General features: G+C 43.2%; 1 protein-coding gene across 1 annotated transcript; it reads left to right on the forward strand.

The window, feature by feature from the left end:
- Positions 1-8253: 8253 nt before the first annotated feature.
- NEFM (neurofilament medium chain) lies at positions 8254-13771 on the forward strand. Its single transcript, XM_017673495.3, has 3 exons — positions 8254-9799; positions 10524-10648; positions 11903-13771. The coding sequence occupies exons 1-3, from the start codon at positions 8408-8410 to the stop codon at positions 13275-13277; spliced, it is 2892 nt and encodes a 963-aa protein (XP_017528984.3). The 5' UTR covers positions 8254-8407; the 3' UTR covers positions 13278-13771.
- Positions 13772-26800: the final 13029 nt, after the last annotated feature.

The following is a 26800-nucleotide window of genomic DNA, read 5'->3' on the forward strand; positions in this document are numbered from 1 at the left end:
TGTGGTTTTTGTTCCAGCAGCCCTGGGGAAATAACACAGATCATAAAATGGGGAGGTTATCCTGGATTATCAGACAGGGGGAACTAATCGCCAGGGCTGTATAAGGAGGCAGAGGGGTCAGAGTGCGAGGAGGAGGCGATGTGAGCGGCAGCAGAGGTCAGGGAGGAGAGAAGATGTGCCATTGCTGACTTTGGAAACAGAGGAAGGGACCACAGACTGAGAAATGCGGACAGCTCCCAGAGACTGGAAAAGCAAGGTGGCTTCTCCGCAGCTCCCAGAAGGAGTATGACCAGGCCAACCCTTTGATTTTAGCCCTCTAAGACTGATCTTAGATCTGACCTCCAGAACCATCAGATAATAAATTTGTGTACTTTTCAGCGACCAAGTTGGTGGCAATTTGCTCCAGCAGCCGTCTGAAACAAACACGAGGGCTTACATTACCATTCACTGCTCCTCCAAACCCTGTCCTTCCTCTAGTCACCCCTGCCTCTCCTCACCCACCTTTCTGAACTTAAACCTCCTCCTGTCTCACTGGATTATTGCAATAGCCTGCAGACTTCTCTTCCTGCTGGCCATCCTCTCCACTTTCCAGACTATTCTGCTCACTTCTGCCAATGTGATTTTTCTGAAACTGTTCTTAAAAGCTTTAACTGCCTCTCATCAGCTATAAGATAGATGCAAAGGTCATGACATAGGAAGCCTTCCGTGGTATCTCTCTGCCTCCACCTCCAGCCTGGGCTGCATCTCCTATCTTGGCATCCTTGACCCTCTTTCTATTCCGGGCCGAATTTCCTCTCTCCAGCCTTGTCTGTGTCCCCTTCTCTCCAGCCTGGGCTGCATGACCCTGTCTCTCTGTCCTGGGCCATAGCCCCTCCCTCCAGTCAGGACCCCATTCTGGTCCCTTGCGATCCTTGAGCATCCTGTTCTTGTCCTCACCTCACTGCCTCTGTTTGTTTTCTCTGCTTGTTCACCTAGACATTTCCTAGTTATACCTCAAAACTCACCTCTGGTGTCACCTCCTCTAGAAAGCTCTCCAGGGGCCCTTCTGCCCTTATCACCAACTGTTTGGTTGCTCACCTCCACGCTCCCATGACACACTTGATCTCGAGCAGAGCTAGAGATAGCAGCCCCTTATTTCCCTCAATGTCACTCTTTCACTTGCCTGAACGCTTCATTGGATTATGTTCATCCAAGTTAAGACTGTGCCTTTCATATCATTCCTCAGTGTCCCGCATAGTACCTGACATTGAAGAAACTAGTGGTTGCTTGAAAGTTTTAGGAAAAAAGAACTTCATTTTCTCATTCATGCCATAAATACTGATCGGGCACCCACTATCCATAAAGCTCCGTGGGACACACAAATACGTCTACGACTTGGTATCTGCCACTTGGAATTTTAAGTTTAATCAGAGTTGAGATGTTTTTTAAACGTCCAGCAGGTGGTAGTACCTAACCAAACAAAGCCCTGAGCTTCAGGGTTTAAGAGGAAGAATCCGTACCTGGAAAAAGTGGAAAGGATGTGGCGAACAGGAGGCTTCCCAGGGCCAGGTCATGGGAGCACACGAGACTGGCTACCCAGAAACAGAAGACTCTCATTACTGCGATGTGGGACTTCAACAGACACCTAACGGCTTGATCATGACATGACCGTGCCCCTTGTTCAAGAGGGCCCAGGAGCACACTCCTATGAGTTTCCAAGGAGACATCACATTTCCAAGTTTATTGAACATGACAAAAGGGAAGGAACTTGTAGACTAACAGGAGGCAGGAGAAAATGCAAATTGCATTCGATGAGTCACAGTGGCTAGGGGAGAATTTGTTTCATCATTAGCGTTCCTAATATTTTTATGTAATCCAAATGCAGAAGCTGATTGCTAATGACTAATAGAGGATACATGCTTTCTTTTCAAGGTCAGCTTTTCTTCAGGAAAAACGGGAAGTAATTTTCTTCCTTGACCCTATCTGATAAAGCGGAAGCCAATGAAGACTTAGGGCAAATGAAAATAAGGATGAGTCAGAGCACTTTATCCCATAAAAAACAAAAATGGATTAAGGCTGACTTGTCTCTAGGCAACCTACATAAATACAGTCACATAACCCTGATTTTAGTTTATAAAATAGATGATCAAGAGATTCACTTAAAAGTATTCATGGCTGTCTCTTCACTGTTCTAATAGGTTTTAAAAGCTGCTGCTGTTTCCTTGCCAGACATCCCATCGTAAACCTTCTCTGATTAAGACTGTGGGCCAAGCCATCTCTTCTGCCAAAATTCAGATGCTTATTATTAGATCTCTCAAACTAGATTTAGTCTAAAGAGTTTGACATCTACAAAAAATTGTGACTAGATAAGATTTTACTTGTAATTTACATGCATATAAATATATAGCTATCTTAGTAAATGAATATGACAATAAATTAACATGTAGTACAAATTAAAATATCCTAAAAACTAAACCAAAAATGCATGTAAACCTGAATGATAGAAACCAGATGCAATAATAAATGACTGGGGATATGATCCACAGATCATGGACTAGAATGAAAGATTAGATGTCCCTTATAGTACACAGAAAATTAGCTTAGGATAAGCAAAGACAAGTAACTCGAAGTTTTCATTTTTCATATCTTTAATAAAATTGGAAATCAAGATATAATGTTCATCTGAGAAAATGTTAAAATGCTTTACTTTTATATAAATAGAAAAAAGGCAGCAAAATATTACATACTGGATGTCCTGTATGTTTTTAACTGACCTAACAGTTAAACAATTAGTTTTTAAATGACAGTTTTAAGATAGACTGCATGGCCATCAAGGCAGTGTTCCACAGCAGTGAGGGTCATCCTCACTCCAGAGTCCAACATTCCTAGATTCATCTAAGCTCTACCACTTCCCAGCTGTGTGTGGTGCTTAACCTCTCTGTGCCTGCAAACTCAATTGCTTTCTACAAAATAGGCATGAGAATAGTGTCACCTCAAAAGGTTGTTGCAATGGTTCAATGTGATAATCCAGTGAACTTTTGGTGCAGCGCTTGGTACCTGGTAAGCACTTAATAAACACCAATGATCGTTTATTGACATTACTAACATCTGCCTACTTTCACTTTTATGATAATAGTGACTGGATTCGATGCCCTACCAAAGGGATTTTTCATGTTGGTGTTAGTATCAGAAGCTCTGAGTTCTGATCAGGACTCCACTACTCACCAGATGTGTATGTGGCCTTGGACCAATCTCTTAGTCAATTCCACCAACTGTAAAATGGGAATAACTGTTCTACCCTGTCTACCCCTGGTGCTGAGGCCAGATGAGATAAGATAGTTCTGTTTTGCTTTGCTTCTTTGATGTAAAATGTATTCACAGGTAAAGTCTGATGGCAGCGGTGATGATGATGGTGGTGAGATGCAGGGCACCATGAAGGCTAAAAGAGGACAGTAGGCAGGCCTGTCTAGTCCACATTACAGGTCACCACTTCTGACTGTCACATCACGATGACACTTCTCTCAATAAACAAGGAGAGACAAGCAGAAAGAGAGACAGAAATTAATACCCAGACCCATTAGACTTTCCTGGTCCACTATCATTACTATTATATTATTAATTGCTATTGTTATGTTATCATTCTTGATCTAAAGCGCCCTTTAAAAATATTTTTTTAAAGAGGAAAATGAAAGTCAAATGTGTGGCTAGAACCCAGATCTAAGGGCATTCAGTACCACATTCTTTCCCCTAGATAGCAAATTACATATTCAGATATCCGTATTTTACAAAGCACAGTATGGGATTATGGAAACAGAAAGATCCCATCTAAATTTAAATTACAAAGAAAAAGCTAGAAAAAAGTACTCAAATTATTGTTTCTCTGCCTTCTGTGAATTTCTACACTAAGTATATGTTAATTTTAACAAAAATGTTAGCAGGAATATTCTAAAATGTATGATGTTCTGGACAATCTAAGTGAAAAGAGATAGCTACAACAGTGAGTCCATTTCCTGAAGATTTTGAAAGAATACTAGTTTTGTGAATTGCCAAGATTGGAGGGATAAAAGAACCCAGTCCTGGGACTATGAGACTCCATTATTAGGTGGGGCTTTTTTCTGACTTGACTTTATGTCCCGGGGTTTAGCTTCCCTCAGAAATTCAGTCCAAGGATAATAAATAGATCATTGATCTGCTCTGGTTTTACAAAGCTCATTTTAATTAAGAGTTTCTAATAAAAGAATTATGTCTCTTGCTAAGTCAGGCCTTGGTAATCTTGGGATAAAATATGCCATAAATATTACATGACTGCCCTGGTGCAAAGTTACGTGCAATGCAGGGTTTGAAAAATTTAAGTGCATATCAGCAAGATCTGCCGCTATAAAGCCGATGTGTTCAGGTAAAACATGCTGAAAACTGATGCAGCAGTACTGTTTATCATGCGCCTACTGAACTTCACTTTCAGAATCACTTTTAGCAAGGCTGTCTTAAATACTTTCTTAAAAATTCTAAGTCCTTCTCCTCTCCTTCTCTGGCTTTTACGGAACTGATTCCCGGTGGTGAGGAGAAGGCATTACACAGCAAAAACATTAACCAAACTATGTTACAGCCAAAAGCTAAATCTTTCCCCCACAAAATATGAAATTTCCAGATATAGACTTTCAAAACTGATGAAGCTTATAATTGGAACAATATAAGGATGTGAAATATTTTTCATTCCTTAAATGCTCCAATTAACTTTTCATAGAAACAGTCACTGACGGAAATATAAGGCAATATTCAATGAATAAAAGTATTTGGCAAGAGAAACAAACACCATTCCAGTCCTTAAAGGTAAGAAAAGGATGCTGTGGTTCAGAGACTAATTTTTTTTAATTAAAGACAATAGGGACATGTATGTCCCAATTTTCCTGATAAGAAATAGCCTTTCTCCCCTGAGGATATTTTTATTTTGCTTTCGATATCTGGAATCCAAAAGACGGAAAGTCAGAGCTGCTTTAAAGCATGCCTTCCTGAGGCTCAAGTGGAAATAAGTACAAGAGTTTTTATTTCCTTTATGTTCCTACTCCTGGGGACTCAGTCCCTAACTTCCAACATCAGCAACCCTTTGAATAATTAGCAAAGGACAATCTATAATTACTCATCCTGAGGTCTAGAATCAGATCCCAGGCAAAACGATCAGGTTCAAGACATCACAGTAGGTTGGGAGAAAGTACAAATCATCTGATTTTAAATAGGTTCAGCCTGCCAATTTGACAATGGTATCTTCTACCCGGGGCATCTTGCTTGCCCCCTAGTTCCACACCCTATCCTCCTTGCACTGTTGTGTATCAAAAAGTATTCTTTAAAATGTAAGGAAATATAGGAAAAAAGAAGAAAATACTCGACTCCTTACTTTTCTCACCTTATTGTTTGACCCAACGAATGAACCCCTTACATAAAGGACATTTTTCCCTCTATCATCAGATGATAGCTCATAATAGCTATCTCTTAACCACAAAGTTACCATTTGCACTGTACCTACTAAAAGAACACATAGCATACTCCATGTTTCCAATAAAGTGATTCAAAACTGTAGTTTATGGTACAACAATCCAAAGATAGTTTCATTAATAATGTCCTAAATCTGAATCATATGTGTAACTTCCTTATTTAGAATAAATTATAAAAGTATCATAGTCAAACTCAACAAAGTTGTAAATTCAGATAAATTCTCATGCTTATTTTCTCTCGTTAATATTTCCATACTTAGTGTCATTAGGACAAAAAGGCAAACCTTACATTGCTCCCTTTGAAATATGCTAGGGTGATAGATGTTCTTCAAAAATACAAGACAAAGAAGGAAAAATGAATGTTACAGCTTTTTAAAAAAGTTTTTGTACTACAATCACTGACAAGCATGACTTTCAAGTCACCTTCAGAAAGCATGATTAAAGTGAAAAGTCTAATATAAAATAAAACATTTTGCTAAATGTGGAACTGGAGCAATCGTTCTTTAAGCCATGGCAACTTTTTTCTCTAATAAGGTAACTGTGAGAATTCTCTGTGTTTTCCCGTTGTGGCTGGACTGAACAATCCTTCAGGTGACACTGAAGTTAAAATTTTAAGCTATAGTCACTACCTGGATTTAGCCTGAGTAATTGGCTGTTATTTTATTTGTGTGCAACACTTTCCTCCTTCTGTAACCAGCTGGAAGCTTAAGGATTTCTGTGGTGGCTTAGATATAAGGCAAAACAAGCTAATTGTGAAGTTAGACATGTGTTTCCTTATAAATGTCTCTCTGCAGAGTCATTTCATTTTCAAAGCCCTGAAGGAAACTAAGAGCAGCAGCAGCCCTTAACCATTTGCTCTCATTACAAAAAGTCCTTTCAGTGCGTGAAACATGAAACTTCCAAGGGTTTTACTTTTTTTTTTATAAAAGCAGAAAGTAATAAGTAACTAAGGCATAATTACTGCATAATTGAGCAATTGGCCTCATCCAATGGTATCTTTCTTCCACAGTGCAACCCCGACAGTGGTAGGGAATTTTCTTTCTCTTTTCCTTCATTTATCCATCTGACAGTAGAAAATCCCATTTTTACAATATTCACAAAAAATAAATAGAAGTATGTGCACCATGCCCTCCCTCTGTCATCTGCCTCTCCTTGCCTGCAGGATAACCCAGCAATCAGCAAACTAGCACATCCTTCCCCCACACCACCTGCAGTGCTGCAGTTTCACATTAAGGAGACAAAGTAACTCCCTAAATTAACCCCATCTATTTTAAAATACAAATGGGCCAAGAGAACTTAGGAAAGTAAAAAATAAAAACCTCTAGAAACCGAGGCCTTTTCTGCTTACTCAAACAAAGCCTAGAGAAAGCAGGCTGTGATAAGAAAACATTTAAGTCTGGGCTCTCTCTCTACTTTTCATAAGCAGTGGTTTCTTTCCAGCCACAGCAAGAATTTCACATGCAATTGTTTGTACTTGTGACTCCAATGAACATGGTCATTACTCCTGCGTTCTGCTCTTCCTTGTGTCCTGCGGTATTCTCAACTTTTTTTATCTTCAATTACTCGCAAAGCACTATGCAAAATAAAGGGATATTTTAACAGCTAGCAGTGCACCAGACAGGAGGATGTCTGTCATCTCTGCAGATGCCTTGTTTAAACAAACATGTTTAAATACATGGAAAATCTATTCCACATCAGTCATTAAAACCTAAATGGGGACATATATTACATTTTAAATGAAGGAAATCATATCTGGTTTTATTCAAGGTTGCGGAGAATCTGATTAGCAACTTTTAAAAGAATGCAGGTGCATCAGTTACATACAGGGAGCACTGAGCAGAAGGATGATGAGGCAATTGCTTGTGTTCAAACTTATAAACTGTATCTCCCTGGACTTTTCATCTCAGCAGATTTCAAGTTCCCCTTTCCAAGGAATATTTGACCTTCAAATTTCAGGCCCTGTATCTCTTGATCTCCCACATCCATCATATCTTAGAAAACTCAAGCTGGGCTACAGGTATATTATTTTTGTTACCTGACTTTACTGAATGTTAGTTGTTCTCAAGATCTGCAATCTGTCCATTGTGCCAAACCTGCATTGCAGGGAAATCTTAGCGTGCGATTCCAGCCTGGCTCCTGCAAACAGAGTCACTACAAACAGGCTTTAATTGTATTTATTCCAGGAGAAGGGAGGGAGGGAAACCCCGCCATCTGACAGGCGAGGCTGGGTGATAAACCCCCAGGGCAGCGAGTCCCAGCTCGCCAGCCTGGGCGCTGTCCTTGGTGCTGCCGGCGCCATAGCAGGCACAAGCGCCTTACCTTCTGCCCTGCGGAAGCTGCGGACGTCCCCCAAACGTTAAGAAGAATGTAGAGTCATATCCCACTTTTAATACATAGAACTACCCCGGCCTGTCCTCTTTGACCCTTTCCCGAAGGCTTCAGGCCGACCGTTCCTCAAAGTCTTTCTGTGGCTTTCTCCGAGGCCCAACTGCGCTCACCCGAGCAGCTTTAAGAGGGGGAGTGGGGGAAGGGGAGAGAGGGAAGGAGAGATGAGGATGGGGGAGGAGAAGGAAGCGGGGGCAGGGGAGACGGGGAAGGGGAGCAGGAAAGGACGGGAAGCAAAAGGTGCAGGAGTAAGGGGGCAGAGAGAGGGGCGGGGTGAGCGGGGCTAAGGAGGGTTTTAAGTGGGAAGGCGAAGAGATGCCAAAAAGAAGGGGAAGTGATTAAGCCCAGAAGATGAGCAACGAGAAAAGTAACGGAGACAGGGCAGAAGAAGAGAAAGCCGTGGGGGTGGGAGTTCAGAGGGCTGGAAAAGAACGCGGTGGCCAGGGCGCCTGGAGAAAAGCGGCCCGAACGGCGGGAGAGTGACTAGACAAAGAAAGGGCGTTGGGTTGATATCTGCACCGAGGGCGGGAAATGCACCCCGTAGGTGAAAGGAAATGGAGAGGGGGCCAGAGGGGCGGCACGTGGCCTGGGGCGGACAGGAGAGCAGGGGAAGGGGCCGGGACCCGGCGGCCCAGGCCGGGTGCGCTGCGGCACGGGCCCACGTGGAGCCGGCGCTGAATCACCGCTGGGCTGGCGTTACCCCCACCCCCACCCCCACCCCCGGCCCCGGGCCCGCAGTCCCCGCCTCCTCGGCCGCCGCCTCCGTGGGGCGGGGCCCTGGCCCGGGACCAGCCGCCGCGGCTATAAATGGGCTGCGGCGAGGCCAGCTGAACGCTGTGACAGCCACACGCCCCGAGGCCTCCAAGATGAGCTACACGCTGGACTCGCTGGGCAACCCGTCCGCCTACCGGCGGGTCACCGAGACCCGCTCGAGCTTCAGCCGCGTTAGCGGTTCCCCGTCCAGCGGCTTCCGCTCTCAGTCGTGGTCCCGAGGCTCGCCCAGCACGGTGTCCTCCTCCTACAAGCGCAGCGCGCTCGGCCCGCGCCTCACCTACAGCTCGGCCATGCTCAGCTCCGCCGAGAGCAGCCTCGACTTCAGCCAGTCCTCGTCCCTGCTCAACGGCGGCGCCGGGCCGGGCGGCGACTACAAGCTGTCCCGCTCCAACGAGAAGGAGCAGCTGCAGGGACTGAACGACCGTTTCGCGGGCTACATCGAGAAGGTGCACTACCTGGAGCAGCAGAACAAGGAGATCGAGACTGAGATCCAGGCGCTACGGCAGAAGCAGGCCTCACACGCCCAGTTGGGAGACGCGTACGACCAGGAGATCCGCGAGCTGCGCGCCACACTCGAGATGGTGAATCACGAGAAGGCTCAGGTGCAGCTGGACTCGGATCACCTGGACGAAGACATCCACCGGCTCAAGGAGCGCTTTGAGGAGGAGGCACGGCTACGCGACGACACCGAGACGGCCATCCGCGCGCTGCGCAAAGACATCGAGGAGGCGTCGCTGGTCAGGGTGGAGCTGGACAAGAAGGTGCAGTCGCTGCAGGATGAAGTGGCCTTCCTGCGGAGCAATCACGAAGAGGAGGTGGCCGACCTGCTGGCCCAGATCCAGGCGTCGCACATCACCGTGGAACGCAAAGACTACCTGAAGACCGACATCTCATCGGCGCTGAAGGAGATCCGCTCCCAGCTCGAGTGCCACTCCGATCAGAATATGCACCAGGCCGAAGAGTGGTTTAAGTGCCGCTACGCCAAGCTCACCGAAGCGGCCGAGCAGAACAAGGAGGCCATCCGCTCCGCCAAGGAAGAGATCGCCGAGTACCGGCGCCAGCTGCAGTCAAAGAGCATCGAGCTCGAGTCAGTGCGTGGCACCAAGGAGTCCCTGGAGCGACAGCTCAGCGACATCGAGGAGCGCCATAACCACGACCTGAGCAGCTACCAGGTACGAACAGCGGCTGCGCGGCCGGCCTGAGCCAGCGCCGGCGCCGCGCGTCCCCGACACTCAGGCACGCGTCCTGGCGCGCTCTCCGCAGCGTTCTCAGGGGGCCGCCGGCCGGTGCGCGCGCGCGCGCGACTCAGACCCAAGTTCAATGCACAGACTCCTTGCCCCTCCCCATCCCTTCCACGCTCCTCCCCCACTCCGCTCCCATACCCCCGCTCCTTAGAGGCCTGACGTTTTTCAAAACATGCTCTTTTCCTGTGGAGTTTTAGTTTTGAACGTTTGCACATTTAAAGTAGGGGGTATACATTCGGGTAGCTGATAGAGAAACAGTTTTAGGATAACTTGTGCAGAAACACTTGTATTCACAACTTTTACGGCCAAGATACGAAAAACCCTCTAAATAGGCTTCAGCCCAAAGGCTCAGGTGGGAAGGGCCAGGTCAGCCGTGGGGTTTCCCAATGCACCTTGTTTCCTGCTGAGACATGTTCTAGGTAGACTGGTCCCTGGGCATGACGTGCCCACGGAATTGTCTTATTGATCCTGTTTGCTTATTTGAGAATTCCTTTTTTTTTTTTTTTTAAGGGAGGTTGGGGGCTGGGAATGGAATCCTCGAGGGCTGCAGAGCCGGAGGGAGTCAAGGGAGGAGAAAAAGGAGAAGGGGGTAGCCAGCTTGCAAAAGAAGTTGCTGTTTGGAAGGGTAACTCTATGCCTGTGTCTGTTTCAGGACACCATCCAACAGTTGGAAAACGAGCTTCGGGGCACCAAGTGGGAAATGGCTCGCCATTTGCGAGAATACCAGGATCTTCTCAACGTCAAGATGGCTCTGGATATCGAGATCGCTGCCTACAGGTACGGCGGGTGGCGGGGGGTGCACACTGCGAAGTGGCCGAAACAGTCGCCGCACTGCAGAGGCTCTTTGGGAAGGAGCTTCACCTCTGAAGTTAAAGCGAGCACGTTGCAGGGGTCTTAAATCAGGCGTGGTTTTCTACCTTAATTAAAAAGAAATTATTCTAAAGAATTGCAAATGTAGTTTTACCACTTTTTATACAGCTTTAAGAGAGCAAATACTGAGATGCGTTGTTTGAATAAAGTGTTTTGAAGGAAAGTGCCATTAATTCCAATGAGTATGCTTAACCCTTTTTTTGTTTGTTTTAGTGATGTTTTCCGAATGTTTGAAACAAACGCAGGATTTTAGTTTTTAATATTTCAGAATGTCACGGCTTAAGTTTTTCAATTTGACAATGTCAAGGACAAATACCAGGATATTCTATTTCTTTTGTTTCTCTGTAATAGCTTACTATTGCCATCATCTGGCTGATAATAGACATAGATTGACAGAATATATATATATTCTATTTAGATTTATATCTATAGATCTAATATACAACCAGAGAAAGACAGAAGAGGTCTATGACTGATGTCACCTTGTTGTTGATTGAGTTCATAGCAGAAAATCCTTGACTAAACAGTTTCTCTGCTTCCAATTAGGTCATTATAATATTATAAGAATAAATTGCTCTCAGAGCTCTGTCTCCTTGTAGGAAAGCTGAATAATTGGATCAAACAGACACTATGATTAAAAGCGAGGAATTTAAAAAATTAAAATCCAATTTATAATTTGATTCCCATTATTAGCACTTAGCTATGATACACACACACATACACATAGAGGCTAAATTCTGATACATGCAAAATAATTCTGTAAAGTTTTTTATTATGTTTGCAAGAAATTCAGGACACAATACTGAAAGTCCAAATGCTCAAGGTCACTAAGGTTTTTTTGGCCACTAGGAGTTTTTCAGCATATTCATGTTGCACCAAATGAATTGCCGCAGAGCTGAGATTTGGAGGCTGGGTGTGGCTAGTGGACTGTTGGGCGTGGTTACTTACTGCAGCAGGTGATTGGCTGGTGGAATGTCTCTTCACTGACTCTTACACAATATACCAGTGAAATGATAGCAGGTATTTCACTGGTTCGATGGAATCTTTTATTTGTGTCATGCTATTTATTCAAAAGTTAGCTACTGCTTTACCCATAATATAGTGAACCTTCAGAGGTTCCCTAAGATTTTAATTATGTCTTATCTTTGATTCTCTCCTTAGAAAACTCCTGGAGGGTGAAGAGACCAGATTTAGCACATTTGCAGGAAGCATCACCGGGCCGCTGTATACACACCGACCGCCCTCAGTCACAATATCCAGTAAGATCCAGAAAGCCAAGGTGGAGGCCCCCAAGCTAAAGGTCCAACACAAGTTTGTCGAGGAGATCATAGAGGAAACCAAGGTGGAAGATGAGAAATCAGAAATGGAAGTCGCCCTGACAGCCATTGCAGAGGAACTGGCCGTTTCCATGAAAGAAGAGAAGGAAGAGGTGGCAGTAAAGGAAGAAAAGCGAGAGGCTGGAGAAGTCGTAGCTCCCAAAAAGTCTCCAGTGAAAGCTACAGCGCCAGAACTGAAAGGAGAAGAAGAAGGAGCCAAGGAGGAGGAGGAGGAGGAGGAGGAGGAGGAAGAAGACGAGGGAGTGAAATCAGACCAGGCTGAAGAAGGGGGGTCTGAGAAGGAAGGTTCCAGTGAGAAGGAGGAAGAAGGCGGCGAAACAGAGGCCGAGGGTGAAGGAGAGGAAGCCGAAGCCAAGGAGGGAAAGAAAGCCGAGGGACAGGGTGAGGAAGTGGCTCCCAAGGAGGAGCTGGTGGCAGAGGCCAGGGGGGAGAAGCCGGAGAAAGCCAAGTCCCCCCTGCCTAAGTCGCCAGTGGAAGAGGTGAAACCCAAAGTGGAGGCCGGGCCTCCGAAAGGGGAGCCAAGGAAGGAAGAGGAGAAAGTGGAGGCAGAAAAGAAAGCAGCAGCAAAGGAATCACCCAAGGAGGAGAAGATGGAGAAGAAGGAGGAGAAGCCCAAAGAGCTTCCCGAGAAGAAGAAGGCTGAGTCCCCAGGGAAGGAGGAAGCCGTGGAGGAGGTGGTGGCCGTCGCCAAATCAGTAAAGGTGAGCGTGGCGCAAGAGGTCAAAGAGGAGGAGAAGCGACAGCAGCCAGGGAAGGAGAAAGAGAAGGAAACGGAGAAGGGGAAGGCGGGAGAGGGGGCCAGGGAGGAGGGCGGTGACCGAGTCTCCAAGGGATCCACGAAGGAAGACACTGCGGTAAATGGGGAGGTGGAAGGAAAGGAGGAGGCACAGGACACTAAGGAGAAAGGCAGCGGGGGAGAAGAGGAGAAAGGGGTTGTCACCAACGGGCTAGACCTGAGCCCAGTGGATGAGAAGGGGGGTGACAGAAGTGAGGAAAAAGTGGTGGTGACCAAGAAGATAGAAAAAATCACCAGTGAGGAGGGGGGAGATGGTGCTACCAAATACATCACTAAATCTGTAACCGTCACTCAAAAGGTCGAAGAGCATGAAGAGACCTTTGAGGAGAAACTAGTGTCTACTAAGAAGGTAGAGAAGGTCACTTCACACGCCATAGTAAAGGAAGTCACCCAGGGTGACTGATAGTTGAGTTCACTGCAAAAGGTTAAGCCATATGACAATTTTAATATGCATGTGATTGACAGCTTCAAAGCAGAGCGGGTTCTCCCATGGGGGCTCCGGACATTGTATTTTACTTTGTGCAATATGAGGGAACTGCATGCAAGCTCAGGGTGCTCCCTCCTCAGTCTTTGGGGGATTCAAATGCATGATATTGTATCTACCTGGGGAATCAGCCAATTTCCTAAGCTTTTGAAAGGGAGGCACTGGGGGGGAGGGGAATGTCTTGAGGTGTATTATGCAAAGAACCAACTGAGCCAAAAATAATAAAATGAAACACAGAACTCTCTTAGCCTTAAGAAAGCTATATATGAATAATTATGTTTACCTCACTGGTGCATTTAAAATGGACTTTTGTTCATGGGAGAACCTCGTCGACATGCAGTTTGCAACCTTTCGTTGATTGATGTTAAATGTCACAGCAGTACTTGCTCAATAAAGGTCATATTGGAAACATAGTCAAATGCTTGGTGTCCTGGCATCTCAGCATGAAACCTCCACTACCTGTCCCTCTCTCAGAGATTCTTCGGAGGATCGATACGTGACCTGCATTTCCTATCCCTGTTTCCCCAAGGGTGATTACTGGGAAAACACAACTGCCAAAAACATTTTCAGGCATCAGAATCTCTACTTAGCCCAAGTTTCATCTCAAATTTTTTAAATTATATTTTTTGGAATAAAAATAAAAGCATTAGATAAAAAGCAAAATTGGTGGGATAGAAGTCTTCAATCTCCAGATGTTTCAGTCCCAACCAGAACTCAGAGAACCTCAGGGTGAGAGGGACAATAAAGGAATCATAAGTTGCTCCTTAGAGTTGGGACACACAGGAACTTACAGCATTTATAGCAACGTGCCCAGAAGGAGCAGGACTGAGATAACAATTCTACCAAGAAATATCCAATCTCAGCTGTGCAGTTCTGGTTCACACATACACACACCCCTGCACCACTGGTTTTTTATTTGATTGACAAATTTATACTATAGTGTTATACTAATTGGAGAGAATAATATCCAACATAAATCAATACTCCACTTAGAAAATAAAAGCCTTCTCTGATGTGGGCAAGAGTGTTTTTAGATTTTTTTCTTTTTAAAGGTCTGATCTTGACCAGGGAAATAATGCAACTACCTTTTCAAAATGTATCTGTTCTAGATCTTTAAGACCTGTAGTAATATATTAATTAATATATTTATCCCAAGTCCATATTATTTTCTTCTCAACAAGACCATCCCAATATAATCCTGGATGGTCTTTTTAATGGCTTTTCAAAATACCCCAATTTCAATACCTAAATGCATCCAGGAAGCTCATTGCTAAAACGGGTATTTGTAATGATGTTTCCCAATCATTAGCCACTTGCGAATCCTCACAATTTCTGCTCTATCTGCATATCATTTGTATAATTTATTTACATTCTTTTCTTTAGAACACCCCACATTTTATGCTGAAACGGTTTTTCTGAAGTAATAATATCGATGACATGCAAGGTGAAAGAGAACTTTTAAATATAATCAGCAACAACTTACTCTAGTTATGTAAAATTTAAAAATAAATCAGAGGATTGGAAAGAGGCAGCCTAACTTCTAGCGTGGGAAGATCAGCCGTAGGAAGAAGTGTTGGGAAAAACCAACTGGGCTTCGCAGAAGCGAAGGCAGCAGGATTCAGCATGCAGTCACAGGGCTGGTTGACGCCAATCTTTGTGTGCCTTCATTGGAAGTGGAGAAACAGCATATATTTGCCTCACACCTCAGCCAGTCGAGCAAGAGCACCCTCACTGACAGTCCCACCAAGACTGACCACCAATGATGTAAGAGCATTTCCCCCAGAAATGTCTGGAAGCTGTTGTCTGAGGTCAGAAAGACACTGGATCTATAGGCTATGCTAGTTGGATTTTTAAAATAACCTGCTAAATATATAGCCATTACTGTACAAATATCCTTTTGTCTATACCTAAAATCATCTCATTACTAACACTGGTCCCTGCAGCCTAGACACCCCTTTTGTTTAGAATGACAGAAGCAGTCAGCAGCCCTCCCCAAGGCCAGCACTAGAACTTGTCCCTTCAATTCTAACTTTGCTTTCAATCATCACATTTTCTTCCCTGAAAAGGAAAGAATTTTCGAATACTTCCACATATTTCAAAACACAGACCACTGTTCTGCCCACTTTAAAAATAATAAAACAGCATACCTTTGATAAGCCATGAGAACATGTCTAAAGATACCAAGTTTCTTATTCAACTCATGAGTTCAACAAATATTTATCATGGACTAGGGCCTGAGGATACAATTACCTACTCTTCTGGAATTCACTAATTTTATTGGCCATACTAATTGTTACACTACTACTTAAAGAAAAAACAACTTGAAATTCACGGTTCCAGATTATGTTCAGTGGCAGTGAAAGACTATACTTAAAGCTTAGCACAAACCTCCAAGAGGTTAGGAAATTCGAACATCTTTTCTCTAGCTACAATCATCCCTAGCTACATTAGGCAGATGAAAAATGGGATTTCTACTTCACCAGTAGACTGCCTTAAAGATACTATTTTGTTTTAAATGTTGTAATACTCCTTTTAAATATTTTTTAAAGTATTGTAAATATTTAAATACCAGCACTAGTAATGAGATGACCTTAGATGTAGACAAAATGTTTTCACCGTAATGGCTATATATTTAGCAGGTATTTTAAAAATCCAACTAGCATATTGTTACAGACCCAGTGTCTTTCCCACCTCAGCGCTCATTTTCAAACATAGGGAAACTGAGGCACAGAAAATCCCTTTAAAAACTTTCTCTGGGTCATGCAGCTAGTAGATAATGAAGCTGGGATTTAATCCAGACCTTCCAGAACTAGAGCACATACTCTGAATCCTCTGCACTGCAGTGCTCCCCAAACACATCCATGGCGGCTGCCTCAATTCACAGGGATATTCCGCTCTGGTCCATCTTTCTTTTCATATTAAAACAACAAAAGCATAGCTAAGCCATGAATATTCTGTTTAATATCCTCAGAAATCTCTTCACATTAAAAAAAAGAAGCAATATCCTTTCATTAGGGCACTATTTGGATCACAGGAGGAACAAAACATCCAGCTACAAAATAAGTGGTGATTCCTTCAACCACAACAGCTTGCAATGTACAAAAATGTGGCACCTTTCTCACGATAACTTTAATATTCCCTGCACAAGGGAAGTGCTGTTTCTAGCACACTGCTTTCTGTTGCCAGTCAGCACAGCAACAGTATTAAAACATTGGGATATTCATTTCCACAACAAATAGGTTGGTGGTTCCAGTTGGGAGTTATTTTTTCCTGGTGGTTTATGTAACTCATGCAAAGGGAAACAGGAGCTGTTTTTAAGTGCATTATCTTATTGGCTCTGCACAAAATGTGTCCAATTCTAGGGCTCCTCTACACTTAGAAGAGGAGAGCTTTGGTAAAAGCACTGGATTGAAGTTCAAGTCCCAAGTCTGTGCGTAGCAAAATTGAAGTCCATTATAATATCCCTCTAAGTTTCTTCTGTAGATTGAATGTTTGGGTCCCCCAAATTCATATGTGAAGCCCTAACACCCAGTGTGATGGTATTTCTTTTTGGAGGTGAGACCTTTGGGAGGTGCTTAGGTTATGAGGGTGGGACCCTCAGAATGGGATTAGGCCCTAATAAGAGAAACCCCAGAGAGCTCCCTTCCCACTTCCACCATGTAAGGATACTGAGAAGATGGCCATCTATGAAACAGGAAGCGGGCTCCTACCAGACGCCAATCATGGTGCCTTGATCTGAAATTTCCCAGCCTCCAGAATAATCAGAAATAAATTTCTGTTATTTATAAGCCACTCAGTCTATGACATTCTTCTATAGCAGCTGGAACAGACTAAGACAGCTTCCACTTCCTTATCTGTAAAACAAGGATACTAACATACTCTTCAAAGGGCTGTTGAAGTAATTAAATGAGATGGTATCTGTGAAAGCACCTATCACTGTAACAGGCACATAGTAACTGATCAAAGTTATTGCTGAATATATTGAATTTTAAAATGGATCAAAGCTATAGATACACAATTTATTTAATTTGAAGATATAAAATAAATTAAAGCATTAATTTTCTTATATATGATTTCAGTACAGATTGCAATTATGATGATTTTACCAGAATAGCGATACAATATAAATATACATGTATTCATATGCACATAAATATCTTTGTCAGTGTACACTGATAATACTTTGTATAATACATTGTAATATGTTCATACAGAGAATTTGGGTGATGTCTTCGTAGGCCTAGTACAAAACTATTCCTCTCTCTTATTATAAATATTGTTTTAAATAATTTATGTCAAGAAACTTTTAATCTCCATGATAATATAGATGGATTACTGGGTATCTAAACAACTTCTGTAGTTTATTACAGTGAAAAATGCAATTATTTGCCATGAAATTTCTTATCTCCAAAGCAATCTTGAGAAAGAATAAAGTTAGATGCCTCACACTCCCTGGTTTCAAGCTATTCTACAAAACTACAGTAATCAAAACAGTATGGTATTGGCACAAAACAGACACATGGGCAGGTGGAGTAGGAAAACAGCCCAGAAATAAAACCACACATTTATGGTCAATTAATACATGACAAAGGAGGCAAGAACACACAATGGGGAAAAGACAGTCCCTTCAATAAATGGTGTCGGGAAAACTGGACAGCTTTATGCAAAAGAATGAAACTGGATCACTATCTTACACCATATACAAAATTAAACGCAAAGTGGAGTAAAGACTTGAATGTAAGACCAGAAACCATAAAATTCCTAGAAGAAAACATAGATAGTTCTCTGACATTGGTCTTAGCAGTGTTTTGGACCAATCTCCTCAAGCAAGTTCAATAAAAGCTAAAATAAATAAATGGGGTTACATCAAACTAAAAAGCCTTTGCACAGTGAAACAGTCAACATAATGAAAGAGCAACCTACTGAATGAGAAGAGATATTTTCAAATCACACATCTGATAAGGGGTTTTATATTCAAAATGCACAAAGCTACATAACTTAATATCAAAAAACAAACAACCTGATCAAAAAATGGGCAGAGGACTTGAATAAATGTGTTTCCAAAGAAGACATCCAAATGGCCAAAAGGCACATGAAAAAATACTCAGCATCACTAATCATCAGGGCAATGCCAATCAAGAACCACAGTGAGCTATCAGCTCACACCTGTCAGAATGGCTAATATCAACAGGATAAGAAATACTGTGTTAGCGAGAATGTGGAGGGAAGAGAACCCTCGACACTGTTGGTAGGAATGCAAATTGGTGCAGCCACTACAGAAAGCATTATGAAGGCTCCTCAATAAATTAAAAATAGAATTACTATATGACCCAGCAATTCCACTTCTGGGTATTTATCCAAAGAAAACTGAAAACACCAATTAAGAGATACATACACACCTATGTTGATTGCAGCATTATTTATAATAGGCAAAATACAGAGGCAGCCCAAGTGTTCAGTACTAGATGAATGGATAAAGAAGATGTGGTAAACATATACAATGGAATATAATTCAGCCATAAAGAAGAAGGAAATCTTGCCATTTCCAACAACATGGATGGGCCGACAGGGTATTATGTTAAGTGAAATAAGTCAGAGAAAGACAAATAGCCTATGATTTCACTTATATGTGGAGTCTAAAAAACCAAACCACGCAAAACAGAAATGGACTCATAGATACAGGAATCAAATTTGGTTACCAGCAAAGGGAGGAGTTGGGGTCAGATGAAATAGACAAATGGGATTCAAGAAGTACAAACTTTCAGTTACAAAATTATAAAAACAAAATTTCACGAGAATATTGCAAAACAAAAGACTTGTACCTTGCCCATATTAACATTCTTTGATTCCATATATTATCAGAAAAGAAAAAAAGTATAGTTCACTGCCATGCTGACACTCTATTGAGGTTCCAACTTAACACACCATTGCATGATACATTTCATGATGTTGGCCAGGAATACCAATCTCTATATTCCATTGGTACACTGTCCCTGCCCCTGCTGGCACTACATTAGATCAGGGCCACTGACTGGAGTGTTCTATCTCCACACGCACTCCCAGATGCCACTTGTAATCACAAAGGCTGTATCTGAAATGTCACGTTAAGAACCTCTGAAAACTTGAAAGTTTTTTCCATGTCCATTCTTTTTGGCAGTCCTGGTCCAACAGAGCCTCAGTTTTCATATTATTTCCTTAGGTCTTCCCCCAAATCTCTGCAGACAACCAAAACAATCTAGGAAGTACAATATAGCTTTTAAGAACACAGATTTTGGTGTCTGATCAGACCTTGGTTGGAATCTTATTCAGACTTCCTAGCTGAGCTTTTAAGTCAGGGGTCAGACAGGATGAGAAAAAAAACAAAAACATTACAAGGGGTTCAAACAGAATGAAATTTCATGCCAGGAAATGATATCACTAAGTCAAGGAAAAGATGAGAAGCCAAAAGGGATGTGTTAGTCAGATCTGGCTGCCTTAACAAAATATCATAGACTGGGTGGTTAAGCAACAGAATTTATTTCTCACAGTCTGTAAGCTAGAAGTCTAATATCAGGATGCCAGCAGGGTCACATTCTGGTGAGGGCTCTCTTCCTGGGCTGCAGACAGCCACCTTCTTACTGTGCCCAGGGAAGGAGAGAGCTAGCTCTTCTGCATCTCTTCTTCTAAGGACACTAATTTCTATCAGAGCAGAACCTCACCCTTATGAGTTCACTTAACCTTGATTACTCCCATAAAGGTGCTATATCCAAATCTAGTCACTTGAATGGTGGGGCTTCAACATATGAATCTTAAGGGGACTTAATTCAGTCCATAGCAGGGGACCATGAGGCAACCAAGAAATTAGCAACAGAAAGAAGCCATTATCACCTCTGGGATTGGAGTGACACAGGCAGTAGATGCTACCAGAACCCAGAAGCCATGGCCATAGACCCTTGGCAGCAGGGGCAGCGTGATGATCAATGGAGGGAGGAGCTGCCCAGAAGGAGCTGGACTCAAAAAAGAGAAGCAGCTCTTGCCAGACAAGCGGCCTGAAGCAGGGCCAGAATGGCAGGGAGAAACTCTGATTGTCCCACCCTTCTTATCTCCAATCTTTCACCAGTACCTCCTATCAACCAATACTACCTGAAGCTATTCAGCAAGGGGGCCTGAGATACGTAGTTTCCCTGTCACACAGAGCGCAGCAGGGACAAGGGGAGACATGGAGCCAAGAACACAACGACCTGACTGGTACCCTCGCTGTGTGACCTTGGGCAACTCACTTGACTTTCTGAGCATCAGTTTTTCTCATCTGCAAAATGGAGTCAATTGTTTTGGTGATCAAGGAATATAATTCTTGTCAAGGAATGAAAACAGTATAAATTCTCTACCCTGTAGTAAGAGCTCAAGAAATGCTGCCTATCATTAGTCAGGGGATGTACATTTATTTCAGCTATTGTGTTAACAATGACTTTGATCAATCAGGAAGCGATGGTCACAATAGAAGCATCTCAGGATCAACAAACCTGGACAGTCCAAATATTGGTTTGAACCAAGTTATCTCTAAAGTGAAGCTTCTAGGGAGGTTGAAATGACTACAGAGTGTCTCTCCTAGCTTCCTTTCTTACTCTCTACTTTTCTTTTTACATACTTCCATTTGAGGCTCTTCTCTTTCTCTCCCCTCTTATCAAAGATTGTGTTTATGTGTGTCCATGTACAACAATCAAGAGCCTTAATCATTGGATCAGTGGACCAATAATCAATGAGTCATTAATCCATTCAAATTTTTCCCCACTTCCAGCCTTACATGAAGGGAATATGTAGGGCCTGTATAAAAATGATCTTTAGGAATGGCTCACCCAAATTCTGAGAAATTGGATCTTAGCAGGTGTCCTTTGGTGCTGAAGGATAAGGAAAGGACAATAGGAACCACTCAGCATCAGCATGAACTGCTTGCCAAGGGGAAGGTCATATCACTTTGCCAAGGTCACATCCCTTCCCATAAGGAAGAGACAATGCAGCAGAGATTACAAGCGGAATGGGTCTCAACTACTGTGCATCTCACCCTCTGGGAAAACTGCACTTCTCAGAACAAAAGGGGCCAGAGGCAGAATGCCACCAGCAAAGCTGAGGCCGTCCAGGCCAGGCACAGGCTGTTCCCACATGAAGGAAGGCAAGGGCATCTGATCAGCTTTGGAACTGGAACAACAGTAGCAGCTGGATTCAAATGCAGAAAGTATCAGGACACAGCTGGGTCATCAAGGACAGAAGAGTAACAGATTCAAAACCCACTTTATGCCTACTTGAAACCAATGCTCAGGCAGGAATCATTTCAGGACTGATGTGCCAGGAAAACTAGAGCCTTGTTGGAGCCAACAGTGCCTCCTGATTCCAGTCCCTGTTCTTTGGAGTGGGGCCTGAGCACGTTCAGTACAGTCACCCCAGAGGCATGCAAGGCCTGACTGTTTGTGCCCCAAAAAGACAAGAGATCAGAAGCTATGCCAGGGAAGAGCCACACCAGAGAGCTCGTCACCGAGCCGCCATGGTAATGGCACATGTGTCTCTGGCAATGCCAGTCATTGAAACACCGAAAATGCAAACGTTTCTCTACTGTTTAGAAAGCAGCTTCAGATTTGTCATCCTGCTGAAGCCTCACAATATGTAGGACAGATGTTGTGATTTCTCCTTTCAATTTGCAGAAATGGAAGCTCGAAGAAGTGACTTACCTACATAGGAAAGTCACCAGTGGACCTTACTACATGCACTACCAGGACATTGTTTAAAAGAAAAGATATTCTATTTTTTAAATTCAAGTGTTATGAATATTCATTGTAGAATACTGGCACTGTAGAATATTCAACCATACTTCTGCCATCTCAGATAACTGTCATACTTTAGCATATTTCACCCTTTTCCAAGCACAGATTTGATACAGCTTTGATCATCCTGAATATATCATTTTAGTAACCCACTTTTTCAATAACAATAGATTATAAATGTTTTTCCATTTTATTTCAAATTTGTCACCACAACTAGGTGTTGTATGGACACTTAGCATTTATCATATTCCCCCCAACTTTCTGCAAACAGCCCCCCTACTCATCTGTGGTCACTGTAATCCATTTATTCCAGTTAATTCAACAGCTTCAAAACCATAATATTACAGCCCCAAACTATTTAGATTATGAAAATAAACAGATACAGTTGACATTAATCATCTTTATTATGGGGATTATTACTACCCTTGGCCCTCTCTTGAAGATGAAGCCACCAAATCATAATCAGCAGGTGTTTATTGAGCATCTAGTTTATGCAAGAGACACATCAGCTATAGGAGTGAATGAGCTGATTTTTTTATTCATCCCACATAAATATGAGTCAGTGTAAGCAATCTGTGGTGAGGTTGTTTGTTGGTTTAAAAATGGGCATTAGGCAAAAAAAGTGTCAGCAGCAAAGGCCACCAGGTAGGCAAGACAGGTTTGAGAAAAACATTCAAAACAGAAGTAACCCAAGGGGCCAAAGAAAGATCAGGCGAGACGGGAATCTTGCCGGGGCTCAAGAAGGAAGCCCAAAGGTGAAGAACTGACAACATAGTTGGGTGGGGAAAGCTTGACCCAACTAACGGTCAAAAGGTGCCTCATCTCTTGCATAGCCTGGGGCTGGGGCGTGTGCCTTCACAGATCTGCAGAATCCCGAGTCGGGAAGGGACTTTATTATCAACATAGTTATGCTTGCTGCACATTTATGAAGTGTCAGGAACAAGGCTAAATGCTTTCCATGGATCATTTTAACATCACTCTCGTAACCACCCAATGAGAAGGAAAGTATAAAATCCCTTGTAAGAGATAAGGAACCAAGGTTAGAGGAGTTAAGTGAATTCTCCAATGTCACAGAACCAGTATCAGACAAAAGACTCAAGCCAGTTCTCTCTGACACATGCCCTACTCTACACCACAACGCTTTCCTCGAGGGACATTTACTTTAGTGATGGGGTCTGCTCTCTCCTAAGGCAGTCCGTTTCATCTCTGAACAGCTCTGCATTCATTCATTCAGCCAACAAGTATTTGTAAGCACAAATATTTTATGGAACAGGTATAGCTCCATGCCTAAGGAGCAGAGCAGTGAACAAACTAAGTCCCCAAGGGGAAAAACAAAAAGGAAATATAAAGGATCCCGAGACCTGATCTTTGGAGAAAAATTAAATAGGGTAAGGTTAGGAAGTGCCAAATGGGAAGAAGTTGTTATTTCATATAGGGTAGTTAAGGAAGGGCTCTCTAGTATATATGGAATATTTATATATATCTCTGGTATATATGAGATAATATGCATATATCTATGAGAGACAGGCAGCTACATATGAGAGAATCCTTCCCAGGCAAAAAGATCTCCAAGGCAAAATCTTGTTTGACATGGTTGCCAAATAAGGAGGCCAGGCGGGTGGGCACAGACTGGGTGAGAGGGAAGTGGGAGTCAGAGAGAGGCGGAACCTGATCAAGGAGCCCTTGTCGGCCACAGTAAGTGCACAACTTTGGGGTATCTTAAGCAAGAGTGTGACACAGGCTTATTTAGAAAGATTCACTCTGGCTACTTTGTTGGGTTTAGACTGGAGGACAGGACTTGAGGGCAAAGGGGCTAGTTAGAAAGCTACTGCAGTAATCTAGGCAAGGGAGTTTGGTGCCTAAAATCAACAAGATAGCATTGGTGATGGTAAGAAGTGCTGGGCCACTGGCCATATTTTGGAAGTTTAGTCCATGAGATTCGTGCATGGGGAACTGTACGTAGATAGTAGGAGAGAAGAGAGATAAAGTAACTCCACGGCAGTGGCTGGCCTGGGAAATGGGAAGCGTGGAGTTTCCACCTATCGGTATGGGAAGGATGGGGAAGACTGAAGAGTAGGGGCGGCTTAGAGAGGAGGAGGAAATGAGACATTGGTTTTTCCCTGGCAAGTTGACTGCCCATGAGATATATTTAAGTGGAGATGGCATCTGAAGGGATGCCAACCTCCATCAGCCTGTGCTCTTATGTTACCTGTAAAATGTGTACAATGCATGTCTCCCTGATTCTCAGTGTATCAACGCTTTCAAAACAAAGCACAGTATCAAACCCAAAACTTGATGATGGTGATAATTTTTGTAATCATTGAAATTAAAATCTCCACTGTGAAGAATGAAAGGAATGCACAGATAGGGAATTTGTCCCCATGTGGATAGTAGGCTGGGGACCGAAGAGAAAACAAGCCTGATCGCACAGACGTAAGATGAATGTGTCAGCTTTCACGGTGCAATGTAACTGGAGATGATGACATGCATGCACTTCTTGCAATCTCCATGTGACTATTTAAGTTTGTCAAAACAAGTTTCTTGTTTGGATGGTTCACAATCAAGTTATTTCTGGCCAGAAAGATGTGCTTTTATTCCTCAGGAAATATGATTGGTTAATGTGACTGCTCTGAAAGGAAATGCCTGGCTTTATGTCATGGTCCTTTAGCCACATGCTTCATCTCCATGTCCCACATGTATGTCTTGGAAGAAGAGGTCTTGTGCAACAGACAGAGCTCCAGACTCCATGTTGCTGAAGTGACAGCCACATCCTTTCAAGAGGACAGCAGTGTGTGGCTATCACCACATTGCTCTTGCCCCGGAGTGCCCACTTCCCCTCTTCTAGGGGAAAGAGAATAAATTGAATTCTCAGTGTGTGAAGTCTGATTTACTCAACCAGTTCCTTGAATTGAAAACTAGGCAGCTAAACTCAGTTTGTGTATTTCAAAGGCAAGTGTCTATTAAGAAAAAGAAATTTTCAAGTGATTTCCTGAACTGTGCATTTTTTTTCAAATGCACAATTCTTGTTGATCCGAAGAGCAAAAGAAAGATGAGTTGCACAGTGCTTGCAGCTTGCCTGGTTGACACACTTCCAAGGAGGTAGGTGACCCCTGATGTAACTATTTCACGTATTATATCAAACGATCATTTATAAAGCCAAAAATCCCAGAAAAGAGGCAGAAAAGGAGAGAGGGAGAGAAAATTCCGTGTTAAATAGTACTGATCTGGTCATTGTTGTACCAATGTGGCTGTAACCCAACAAGACCACTGTTCACTCACCTACAATCTAGGCCTTCTAAAATCTGGGCCATCAAAAGAGAGCAAGAATAATGATAACATTATTTCTGTGAGGCAGTGCTGTACAGCACAGGGAAATCCAATGGAGTCTTAGAATCTAGTTCCAGCTCTGCTATAATCAATTTCATCACATTTGGCAAGTCACTTTACTCCTCTGAATCTCAGTTTCCTTGTATGTAAAATAAGAAAAGATACCTTAGGTAGCTTCTTGCTTTGGGCTTCTATCTGTAAGGTTGAAGGCACTGGGGGGAGGGGGGAGCACATCAGACACTGATGACGTGCCAAAGTCCCCAGCTGCTGCCTCTTCTCAACCCGAAAAATGTGCCTTAAGCTAGCCAATCCTCACACCGCTGTAAATCTAAGCTCTGGCTCCCCCTACCTTCTTTAAAAACTCGCTGCCTGTCTACTTTCACGCGACTTCCCCAGCCTCCATTTCCATAGACTAGGGAACCTTACCCAAGGCGTTCAAATAAACTACTTGGCCCTTTGTTGCCTATCTTCACCTGCTTATTTCGGCTAAAATTTATCTTATACTATCATTCTATGATATTTTGCACTCATGGAGATCTTTCTCATAAGGGCTTACAGTAGAAAGTGGGAACTTCAAAAAGCTATCAAGATTTGTATCTCAAGCATTGAACTGTAGACACATACCTGATTGCTGCCTCAGATCTAACATGGACAAAGCCTTCCCTTGATGTTGCCCCTGCCCCAAACCCTCTTTGCATCTTCCCCCATCTCATTCAATAAAAACTCCATTCTCCCAGCTTCACAAATTAAAATCTCTGAAGTCATCTTTGATTCCACTTATTCTCCCATATCTAATATTCCAGCAGATTCTACTGGCTCTGTGGGCCATAAAATAGATATATATATAACCGGAGTTCTAGTCCAACCCACCACCCTCAGCACAATTGCCCAGGAATGAATGATCATCGTTACTCACTTGTGTGTATTGATAAGCTCCACACTTCATCCCTCCAACACGGTATCCTCAACCCAGCAACCAGAATGGTTCTTTTAAAACACAAGTCACACCATGTCACTGCTCTGCTAGAAACCCTCCAAAGGCTTCCAGTGGCTTTCCATCTCCCACACAGAAAGATCAAAAGTCCTCATGAGGTCTGTGAGGCCCCAGCCACCTACCCACAACCTCTCCAACGTCATCTCCCACCACTTTCCACGTTGGCAACCTTGTACCGGCCACACCAGCCCTGGTCGGACATGGATTTCTCCCTCATTTGTTTCAAGTCTCTGCTGCAATGACACTTTAACAGAAAAAGCTTCCCTGACTGACCAGCATGAAATTGCACCCTCCTGTCAAACTCTATACCACTCACCCTACTTCAT

This window comes from Manis javanica, chromosome 3 (assembly GCF_040802235.1).
Source record: "Manis javanica isolate MJ-LG chromosome 3, MJ_LKY, whole genome shotgun sequence".
NCBI lineage: Eukaryota > Metazoa > Chordata > Mammalia > Pholidota > Manidae > Manis > Manis javanica.

Coding starts and splice junctions, on each gene's coding strand:
- NEFM (XM_017673495.3), top strand. CDS start 8,408: ATGGAGAGGGGGCCAGAGGGGCGGCACGTGGCCTGGGGCGGACAGGAG. Junction 9,800..10,523: donor ACGACCTGAGCAGCTACCAG/GTACGAACAGCG, acceptor TGTCTGTTTCAG/GACACCATCCAACAGTTGGA. Junction 10,649..11,902: donor ATCGAGATCGCTGCCTACAG/GTACGGCGGGTG, acceptor TTCTCTCCTTAG/AAAACTCCTGGAGGGTGAAG.